The 11922-nt window shown below is 43.5% G+C and overlaps 1 protein-coding gene across 1 annotated transcript in view; it reads right to left on the bottom strand.

The window, feature by feature from the left end:
• Positions 1–4522: 4522 nt before the first annotated feature.
• The window catches only part of LOC128754550 (B-cell lymphoma/leukemia 11A-like), a 34015-nt gene continuing 26615 nt past the window's right edge, over positions 4523–11922 (bottom strand). The window contains exon 4 of the mRNA XM_053857255.1: positions 4523–9710. Coding sequence (XP_053713230.1) covers positions 7738–9710 — 1973 coding nt within the window. The 3' untranslated portion in view covers positions 4523–7737. The remainder of the gene's footprint in view (positions 9711–11922) is intronic.

Raw genomic sequence — 11922 nt, 5'->3', positions numbered from 1 at the left:
CACCTTCATCTTGACCAGACTGTGACTGGAACCTGGTCCCTCCGTCCTCCCCGTCCCCCTCTCCGGCCGCTCCGACAGACACAGCTACCCTCCTGGACGTTTCCTTTCTGTCCGCCTGCCTCAACAAAGGTGCTCAGTCATGTGAAACCTAATCTCCAGCCCCCCAAAACCTGACCTTTCACCTCTTCAGTCTTCACACAGCCCGAGGGGGAGGGGAGCCGGGGCAGGAAAGGGAGGCTTTTGGGAAAAGGTCACATTCCCGAAGACACTTTGTATATGCACGTGTAGTGTGTTGGTGTGTGCGTTTGTGTGCCTGAACCGTGGCGTGGTTTTGGCCCAGAACAAGCATGTGGGTCTGATTCCTCATCTGGATCAGTCTGTGCATGAAAGGAAGTTTTCTTGTATATTCCTGCGTGTCTTTAACAGCAGGTAAGAGTGTGTGTGAGATCCTGGTCATGGTGTGCGTGTGTGTGTAGAAGTATTTCAGCCCTGAAGCGATGCTGCCTTTAGACAAAACACAGACTTTGTTTTCTGGCTGAGGCAGACCTGTAAGTCTTGTCTGGGCAGAGCTCCTCTTCTCACTCTCTATACAACCTCAGATCTTTATGTGAGTCTCTGTGTGTGTCTGAGTGTGTATGAGGCAGTGGGTGTCAGCTGTCCAGGGTGATTAGTGCTTTTATATTGTTCCAAGGAGCCCGGACGAGGCCCCCTCTTCAGTGCACCACAGCTGCAGTCTGCCTCTCCATCGCTGCTCCGCAGCTACCCCGCGCTGTGGAGACCAACTTATTTGCTTTTGTCTACTCAAGAAAAATACACATCATACCAATAAGCGTGAGAGATAAACGCATATTTATATGACTGGCAAGTAGCAGGGTGACAAAATTGAATTCTAATAATATTTCTTGTTAAGTAAAATAAAATTTAAAAAGTCATCAACATATTTATTGACAACCCGTGGGGGGCAGTAATGCATATTGCTATGCTCAAAATATGAGAAGAAGAAGTGGAAACACAGTGAAAATAAAGTTGGAATATGAGAATTGTGGACAACTTTGGGCTTGTTTTTCTCTTCAGACACAGTTCGTATCAGCGAGTGCGACACACCTGAGTGATGGAACAGAGTGAGAATGAAGGTGGTAAGAGATCCAGTTTCCGGTTAAGCGTTACTGTTGCTTGTGAATAATGCAATAATGAATTCATATGTCTACAAGCAGTCGCTGTATACTATAGATTTCAATGGTAGTCGGTCTGGGAAAGTATAATATTTGCTTTATTTCTCCAAAAGGTTCACGCATTGGATGTGAGCAGTGAAGCCTTTCAAAAGTTTTTGTGACTAATACCTTCAAAGGCATCGTGCAGGTGGTCATAATGGCCACTTTGACTCAATCCATTTCAAGAATCACTCTCCCAATGTGTCAACTTCAAACCTTAAATGATGTTGGAACAAGAGGTGGCTCCCATCGGTGCTGAATGATAGAAAAGTGACACCTCCAGTTTTTAAATCCCCACTGACAAATACAAATAAAATTATTTGACAAGAAACAAGAATGTGTCACGCGCTACTGAGCAAACACAACAAGATTTAAATATTGGTTATTTACTTTGATCCAAACTGTCGTCTCTATTCTGGCCTCTGTGGCTGGGATCGGCCCCCGGCATCCATGACCCTATTAAGGGAATGAACTGGAATGAATGATTCAAAGTGAGTCAAACAACAGACACAAGTAACACGACTCAGAACATGTCATTTTCATTCTACCCCAAATTACTGTGTGTCTTAAGTGTGTGCATCATCCACGGATACAAAGGGGAGTAAAAGAGCAGTGAACAGAGGAATATGAGGAGGATTATGAGCAGGTTTCTTGGCAAAATCTCCGCTGGTCAGGACTTCCCCAAATATGCCTGGAAGGCCTCCTTACTCAAACACACAGGCAAGTCGGGACACAGAGTTGATGAAGGAACCTTTGGGAGAGCGGATGAGTCGGGAGGGGAGGGGGCTCGGTCTTCAGTCTAGATTGAAAGTAACCTGTAACAATAGAATCACATGATCAAATTATAGACAGGCATTTTTTGTCAAGCCCTGGCATTTTTTTAAAAGATATTACGACAAACTTTCTGGATTATTAACACATTTAAATGACACAATACTCTTAAGTGTAGCCAGCTGATTGTTGAAAACTTTGCTGTGTTTGCTGCCTTTATAGGTTAAGCCCATAAATCCACACCAGGAGAAAGGGTGAGGCGGGGGCGGGAGGGGTCGGCAAGGGCCAAGTGTCTGGGAAAAGTATGTCTGCTATGCACGGGCTGTTGGTGGCGGGATTTGTGGGTCCAGCATTGTTGTTTTCTCGACATTGAACTTGGGAGATGGAAGACGAAGAGAGGTGGGGGAGGATGGGCTCACCGGCCTTCTGAACATTACAAGTGTGTTTATGTGTGAGAACACACATACAGGCTCGCCATCCCTCCCTCCGACCCCCTCCACTTCCTTGCGACTCTGCTTTATCTTAACTGTCAACACCTGGCCCAAGCAGGAACCTCTCTCTATCTGTGAACTTTAATCTGGCCCTGCTGGGCAAACAGCGCTGGGCTTGGACAAGGAGAGCGATTACTCTGTCACGTTGCCCTCCAGTGCCTCAGCGGAGATATGAGGAAACGGCCAAGAGCTGTATGAAAAGAAATTGGGAAACGCTTGAAATGGAGATATGAATCGAGTAACAGAGTAAACAAACAACGACGAAAAAATGGGCAGGTATAGTGGAAGACATAAAATAAAGGGAAATCTTAAATGGTTTGGATTCGGTCGCAGATAATCCAGAGATGTGGACATGAGCTGACATGGTGGTGAACGTGGTCGTGTGTTATCATCACTGCTGCATACCACATTCAACCCTTTTATGCCTGATATATATATATATATAAGGCCGCCTGAGTTTAGTTAGGCTGTTTGGCCGTAGCTTTTGTCCCGTTTTTTCCACAATATGCTTCAGATTTGTGGCTGTTGGTCATCATAACTGTTGACTTGAAAAATCTGTATTTTCATTCTGTGTGTACAGAAAAAAAAGGTTGATAAACACTACCATGAATCCATCAATGCTCAGTCGTCATAACTTGATCAAACTCAGCCGCCATCTTTTGATGTAACCGGAGTAACTAACTGTGCAAATGAGGAAGTGGAGGTACTGGCAATACCAGCAAAAATGTAAGTGGTTTGTCAGCAGCTTTTAGAAGAAGAAGAGTCCATGTAAACCAAGGACTCATTTTTGTTCACACTACATCCTTCTGGAGTCAGTTTCATCAGAGGTTGAAGGGTCTTAAATGGTCGTAAATAAAAATAATAATCGGACAGATCAAAACGGACTGGGGGTTTTACTCTCTTAAGAAAGGTGAGCAGTGCAAACTTCATACTGCGTGTGGGTAAACAAAGGAACTCACTCTTTTCCGGGCCAGTTTTGATACCGCTGCTTCTCTCCGCTGCTTTGATGATGCGTTCATGTTTGTTTACGTTTGAAAACTGTGGGCACTGCAGTCAGTTTCAGAACCTGTTTGGGGCAAACTTTCAGGCCGACAGGTTACCACACCGCAGCAAAATGCTCCCTGCAGAGTGGCGATGACACAGATGGTTGACACTCATGGCGCTCTATATCTAACATGCTCACTGGCACGATTACAACATCCAGCACACAAAAGCTCAGCAGCTCTTCTCTGATACTGAAGCTCAATAACTTGTTTACCTGCACCTTATGGATGTGTCGAGGAGACACTACTCCAGTGATGTCATCGAGGCATGTCTCCAGTTCCTGCTCCACGCAACACTGCGCTGGACTCAGCAGTATAATTCAACAGAACCAACACTGCAGACGATTGACGATAAATTTCATACTGCATTTACATGCATAGTTCCACCAAAACGGTGACTCTTTGACAACTCTAACATCACAGGAATGTTGAAGCAGAGGTTTGAACGATCTTATATCTTTACAATAACAATCCGCTTCTTTCATTTGAGTAGTGTTACTGGAGACCAGTGTCGGTCTGATAAACCAGCGCTGAATTCGTGGGCATTAATGACCCTTATAGATGTCAGAGATGAAGGGAGAAGGAGCGCTCTGACTGTGAGTGTCAAGCTTGCCCTGAATGCAACATTCATGGTTTTCAAAGAGTCAACACTGCCTTCGAACTGAAATGAAATCGCTTTTGAGCCACTTCCTGACTTCAAGAACTCACGCTGGACGTTGGTCGGCAACACTTCTCATCCCAGTCCCTGTCAGTGAATGCATCACTGCTGCTGTGCGTTTTTTGTTTTTTTTCCATCATCATGAATACACAAGACATACATCACTCTGGCTCTCTGCTCATAGAGACCATTCTTATGCAGGTGAACCTGGTGGCCGCTGCATTAACTCTGCGTAATATGAAACACTGCTGATAGTAAAACAAAAAAAAAGGTAAAGACGACAAAAAACAGAGGATCTTGTAATATGTATGCAATACATTTTTATTTTTTCCAAGACAAAATGGCTTAGTGAAGAGAATAATGCAGACAAAAGCTGAACATAGTGTGGCATCTCCGTAACTGAAAAAAACCATGACAAAATCTGTATGTTGAGCTAGAACTCTCAGAATGTTGGTCAATGACCTTTGGTCATCAAACAGACAAATGAACTCATCAGGAGCGAGAACCATGTGCTGATTTCTTGTACAGTGACTCCGTTCTGAACAGAGTGTGCGTTGGTGTGTGTTTACGTCGTCATAATAAATAGCGTCGACCAATGCCATAGGTCAACTTCAAGTTCAGTTCAGACAAAAATGTTCTTGTTACTAGAGAACACAAGACGAAATCAAGTTGAAACATCAAGGTACCTCAATAGCATCGACAACATGTACCAAACGTTTTTCTTTTCATGAACTCGGGTCATTTTAGAATATGCCTTGCATAAGAGATGTACCACATTTAAATTATAAAGCACCACAGTTCTTTTGGCAATGAAAATAAACAGCAAAACATATTAAAAAAAAAAAAAACAATGAAAGAAAAACTCCAGCAATAACGAACAAATGCTCTTTCAGATTGACATTGGATTGATTGCATATGACAAAACTTTCTTTTAAAGTTCTCTTCAAAAATGGCTGGAATGTTGTCAGGTGGTAGATGTTTAAGGACAGTAAAAAGTTGGCTCCCAAAAAAAACCCAACAATAGCTTGTATTACTGCATATAAAATGGCAGGAAAGAAAACAAAAAAATATATAAAACCAACAATATATGTACAACCACCTGTTTTACCTCACCGTGGATTCACACCAGTGGGACTGCCTGAAAAGGCCATCACATGACCTCTCACCCTTTGGGGAACACCACGTTTCATTTTTTTAACATACTTATTTTCAAGCATACAAATTATTCACACTGTATTATCCTGCCAAATTAGGAAAATATACGGTGGCAGCTTGTTGGGATTTTTTTCACTACAGAAAAAAAAAGAATACATTGAAACCTTTAAGAGTACAGGCAAAACAGTTACAAAATACAGGCTTCAACATAAATACAATAAGTGCCTACACTAAGTGAACATTAATTCCAAATACCATTCTAAATACAAGAAAAAAGACCATAAGTGTGTGTTGACGTTAGGAATTTACACAAGCGTGTTTTCCTATGTGTTTAACTTCTCTCTATATATTTATATTCAATAAATCTCTCCCAAAATGCAAAAGTTTTGTTCAACCTGAAGACTTGTAAATAATAAAGGCAACAAAAAAAAATAATTATAAAAGACATATTTATTACAATAATTACATAGTGATCTAGTCCTGAATGTCAGCAAGACGAGAAAAGCAAAAAAAAAAGCTTTTAAATTATAAGCTTTACTAACAATGTTGGGATGATATTTAAAATGTTTGTTTAAAAGGAACTCAGATTTATTGATCCATTAATTTCTATAGTATGAAGCGGTTTTGAGCTATGGCAGTTAAACTAAACAGATTTTTAGTTTTCAGGAGGAGATATGGCTGGCTTCTTTATTCTTTTTTTTTTTTCATTTTTTCTTTACTATTTTTTTAAATTTTTTTTTTTTTTTTTTTACCATTTTCTATAATGTAATGCGAAAACACCACAGTTATCTGTCATCACAAGAGTTTTCCCTCGAGTGTCCAGCTGTAAACTGGGGAAATTAAACAGTGCACGTAGGTAGTTCCAGATCCCAAATCCGGTCCTTATTTTATACTCAACCAACTGTACCTCCGATTAGAGAGACAGATACAGAATCTGAGGCAGAGTGACAAGTGCTATTTTCAAAAACCACAAGGGAAAGCGATTTAAAAAAATCAGCTACTATACAATACAATAGAAGAAAAAAAAGTTGTTTTTTTACTGATATGGTATTGATGGTGTTAAAAGTAAATATCTATGTTAAATGTGGTTTAATTTTGTGGGGTTTGTTTTAAGATGAGTGAAAATAAAAAGCGCTATGAGGACACATATTTGAATTGTAGAGACACACGGTGAAGCTATTTGCTACTCACTACCCTGACCATCTACACCCACCTAAACCTACACCCAAAACAAATCTGCCTGGCTGCGATAAACCACTCTGTGGTCTTCAAATTACTGCTGGCTTCACTGGTTGGCTGACGAGAAAAATAAAAAATCTTGTGCTAGAAATAATAATAATAATAAAAAAAAAGACTGCAAACGTTTAATATTCACTGAAATTAATACAGCTTTGAAAAACAAAGAGCTTTCACGTTGGATAAAATGACTCCTTAGAGTAGCTTCAGAATGGTACGGACGCACCAGAAATCATAAAACACTGAACCAAACTTCTACTTGCTAAAGTAAATTTCAGGCATGTACCATACCGGGAATACCAATACACAGGCAGATAATCGATTTAGCAGGATTATTCCGTTTTTTGTTTCAGCTGGTTTCTAATGCTCTGCGGAGTTGCAACGCGACGGGGGTCGCACAGGTGCTTGATGCAAGGACCTGCGTATTCCATATGTGCACAAATATGTCCTGTAATCTTCTGCAGCTGAAACTTCAACCTAAAAGGAGGATTAACAATGGATGCAGGTAAAATATCCAAGGCACTCTGTTGTCACTTTTTACACCATAGTGTTGCTGTTGGTGAGAGAAGTATTTCACGGTGCTTGTACCTAGGATTTGATAGGCAGCCCAATTCTATTCATATAGTCATATACATATATAGATATACATCTTATCTCTATTTTGCATGGAAAAAAAAACCCTTTCACAAAAATCGGTTTTAACGCTAACCCTGCTTGTATTGACGTCGGTGACCATGTTGGTGGCGTTTGAACACAAAACTGTACATGATATGTAAAACAGTAGAAACTGTATTCAGCATGGGTTCTCCTAACTAAACGTGGAAATTCAGTAATAAGCATCGACGGCGACACAAGTACGACCAAACCTGCCAGCCAAAGACAATTCGCCTTCTACGAAAATAAGCCAAAAACACACCAAGCATGCTGTCCAGTTACAAAAAATACAAATCGTGTAAATTATTGCACAAGAGAAAGGCTCAAAAAGTTTTGCGCTGATGCAATAGTATTGCCCCAATGATGTATCATGCATTTAGCTTTTATTCCAGGGGTAACGACAGGGCGTTCATGTTTTGTCAGACCCTGTTGTTCTCTCCTCAATCATTGTCTAGTTAGCCGGGGTCGCTTTTAAGCCAGACGAGCTAAGAGAGAACTGCCAGCACGCTGCTCGCCGCCTACTCGGTCTTAATGTCATTAGCCAGAGGGCGGTCACTGTGCCACTTCTTCATGTGTTTCTCCAGAGTGCTGTATACACTGAAAGGCATGTGGCAGATGTCACATTTGTAAACGTCTTTGCCCATTTGTCCATGGGTCTTCATGTGGCGGGTGAGCTTGGAGCTTTGGGCACAGGCGTAGCTGCACAGCTCACACTTGTAGGGTCTCTCTCCTGTGTGGCTACGTCTGTGCACAGTCAAGTTGCTGCAGTTCTTGAAAACTTTGCCACAATATTCACAGGTGTCGCTGCGGCGGCCGTCCTTGGAGTTGGGCCGACCATTTCCGTTGCCGCCGTGGGGTGTGCTGGCCCCGCTCCCGGTACCGCTGTGTCCTGACGCTGTCCGTTCCACCTCGAGTTCCCCGGGAGGGGTGGAGTACCGCATGCTCCCGTTTTCCGACGAATGCTCAGAGGATGAGGCAAAAGGCGATTGTCTGGAGTCCCCGCCTGAAAAGTTGAGGAAGGGGTCCTTGAGTTGTCGGGAGGCAGCGTATCCCGCTAGCCACTGGGAGTAGACGTTTTCAGTGTTTGTGATGGTTGGAGTGGGTGGGTCAATGTCCTTTTCCACTTTTATTCGCTTCGACAGGGGACTAAGTGAGTTAGGGCTTATCCCTCCGCCCAATAGCTTCCGGGAAAGGCTGTCATTGGACAGCGGAGCCAGACCATTGAGTGTCGTCCCATCTTCTGCACGGTCCAACTCCATCGCCGAGTCCTCATCGCCAGGGTCCCTCAATGAGCTACGACGATGTGGACGCAGTATCTCACTGTTCTGATGGTGACGGGCCCCTTCAAGCTTCAGGCTGAAGTGATAGTCATTTTCCACTCTTTCTTCCCCAATCACATGCTTCCCTTCAACTTCTTCCTCGTCTCCCTCCTCCTCTTCCTCCTCCTCCTCCTCTTCTTCCTCCTCATCTTCTTCCTCCTCCTCCTCCTCCTCTTCCTCTCCATTTTCAGATGGCAGGCCATTGTTCTCGCTCTTGAACTTGGCCACCACGGACTTGAGCGCATCAGTGGCACTGCCCACTACCTCACTGGTACCTGGCTCGGGAGAGCTGGCAGTTGAAAGGCCATCATCAGACTTGGCATTTAGAACCAGTGACTTGTTCTGAGAGTGCGTCTTCATGTGCCGTTTCAGTTTGCTGGCTTGGGTGCATGCATGGTTACACAAGTGACACTTAAATGGCTTTTCTCCTGTGTGGCTACGCCGGTGAACAATCAAGTTACTCTGAAATTTGAAGGTCTTCCCACAGAATTCACAAGACTTGGCCTTGAGTGGGGTACCCGGCTGAACCGCATTTGACACCGCGTTGGGGGTTGAGCGAGAACCTGAAGGTGACTGGGAAGAGGAAAGGGGCGGCGTCGCTGAAAATGGAGGCTTGGACCCAGGCTGGAACGGTTGAAGCAGTCTTTGCATAGGGCTGGGCCGATTCGGGGAGAGCGGAGGAGAAGCGCCGGTGGCATTTCCTGCCAGTTCGCGTAGCCGTCTGGAAAAGTCCATGCTTGGGGGCGGCTCATGTGGCAGGGAGTTTAGCCTCATCACCCGGTCAAAAGCACTGGGATGGTGAGTGGCCAGCGCCAGCTCATCAGGGCTAAGATGGTGGCGTGGTGGCGGGCTGAATAGTGGAGGGGTTTGAGGATACCGTCCCTCACGAGGAGTGGATGCAGAATCCCGGCCCGAACCAGAGCCCGGCATTCTTAGCAAGCTGTATGGACTTCCGTCAGCCAAATGGACGGCGTGGAGCGGAGGCTGGGAGGAGGCACATTCACCACCCATTCCTGGAGCAGCAGCCACGCGGGGGGTTAGAGGGCTGCCCGGCTCACTCTCCAGGTAGATCCTGAATCCATGGGTGTTCTGCGCATGCTGGAGCAGGAACCAGGCACTGGTGAAGGGCTGCTTGCAGGTGGTGCAGGTGTAACTGCTGGGCTCATCTTTATCTGAAGAGACACAGAGACAAGAAAAAAAAAAACGTTACCTCACGTGCAATAGCCTCACACATAGATGACTGATAACGTTTGACATTCAAACATACATATTTTCTAAAATAGATATTAGCATGTAGACACAACGGAAGGTGGTTGTTATCCTCCAGCTTTATAGCACTGTGGTCAGGGAAAGTTCTGATGGAACTGTCAACATGGAGCTCACATTGATGATCACTTTGTAATAAAAGTCATTTACTGCAGGGAATGCTTCCATTCTTTTTTTGTTTAAGAATGCAATATTGCTTTGTGTGAAACAGAATTTAAAGTGACAGTCCAAATGTACCCTGTCAAAGAGATTTTATTTTACCTTGCCTACAGATTTTCGCAGGCTGAAGCAGGTTCCTGTGCATATTAACACATGGCACAAATGAGACCGACACTTTCATAAAACAACAAATGTCACTATTTGGCAGCGGCAAAAAAGAAAAAAAAGGGAAATTGTATGTTTGTATTAGTGGGAGGGGGGGAGGTTTTATTAAAATGCATTTTTATGCATTACTTTTATGTTTCTGATATTTCACGGTGTATGGATTTATTTAAATCCTCTCAGGTGAATGGGAAATGAGAAAAAGGGGACAGCAGAAGCTGGAGATATGCAAAATAAGAAGCATCCGCCACTTGCAAATGTTCTCCGTCTTTCATCTTCAGGCTTTCTTATCCTTTCTTCTCTTTTTTTTGTCACAGAAGGGCATTTCTCAGAAGTCATTTGAAGACAGTAAATTCAAAGCCCTGGATATACTACGACTCAGAGCAAGCATGAGGCTGAAAATTGTCCAGGTGTTTTTGTGAGCTGGTAGACGGATGGAATTGTAGCGACAAGACAAAGGAGTGAAAAAAAAAAAAGAGTATTTCATTGTAGGAAATTAAAGTTTTTGCATCTTTCTCGGACCTGGCGTCCACATCTCTCTCGCGAAAAGCTCTCAATCTCATTAAAGAAGCAGACCGCGGCATATAATATGCTCACAATCAAACCTCAAGGCAACCTGTCTTTCTGCTCACTGGAAAGAGTTAGAGGGGGGCACGCTGGTAAATTATGGATCATTACAATCTGCAAAAATTACAGTTAATTGCTGCCACCTGCGAGGGGCTTTGACCCACTATGGAATTTTTCCATCATAAAAAAGCCATTTGCGCATACATGCTTGTTCTGCGGCGCTTGCAAGCACAAATAAAATCTACCCGCCGTGGTGGCTTAAGCTCCCTGAATATTTTCTGAAGTGTGTTTTTATTATTTTCATAAAGACGCGCTATAATGCAATAGCGTACTCTCTCTCTCCAGTTAGCGTGGCTTTGAACCGCGACGCACACACACACACACACACACTTCCACTGCTGTCCTTTAATGTGCGAATTTGCAAGGAAGAAATGCATTCTTGTGTCTGTTATTGTGGAGGATGACAGATGGATGTGGGGGGTGGTCTCCTCTAAGACCACGACTGTCAGGGAAGGAAGAGCACTGAGGCATCATGGGAGGGAATGAAGAAAGGAGGGAAAAGAGAAAGGAGCAGGCAAGTGTGGCGTGAAGGAGACATTCCTAATGACAACCCACCACATCTCTGAAGGACACAACACACCGCACCACACTTTACAGCTCTATTATTCATTCTTTATGCACAAATGTGTTTTAGTGGAATGGAATAGCAACTCAAACAGCAAAAAAACATGCAATGACTGTAGTTGAGACACGTCCAGAGGCAACTACATATATTATTATCACTACTATGGAATCTGCATACTTGAAACATATTTTTTTCATAGCTTTTACCATTTTAGGGTTTGAATTCTCAAGATGATAACTGTGGCCAATAAGGTTTAAAGCTTCCACAAATTCTTTCGCTCATCATCTGAGTCATGATGTTGCTGCCCAGCGTTGTTGGAAAGTTAAAACTTCCCTGCAATAATGATGATGCTGTCATCCGTTTCATCCATGGGGGATATTAAATAACTGCCGGGTCATAATGACGAATATCATAAGCCGTTATGAATGAGCGCACCTTTACTCATTTAGTTTCATTCTTTTCAGGCTACGTCTGGGCTGAGCTCCAGGTCCCTTTGAAATAGGATCAGCAGAAAACAGAAACCACGCTGACACCCTCTTCCGCCAGATCATGGCAGAGGTTTCAAATCAAAGATGACTTATAGGAATAATGGTGAGAAAGAGAGC

Source organism: Synchiropus splendidus, chromosome 2 (assembly GCF_027744825.2).
Source record: "Synchiropus splendidus isolate RoL2022-P1 chromosome 2, RoL_Sspl_1.0, whole genome shotgun sequence".
NCBI classification, from domain to species: domain Eukaryota; kingdom Metazoa; phylum Chordata; class Actinopteri; order Syngnathiformes; family Callionymidae; genus Synchiropus; species Synchiropus splendidus.
Note: the sequence above shows the minus strand (reverse complement) of the source record. Positions and strands in the feature narration are given on the sequence as shown.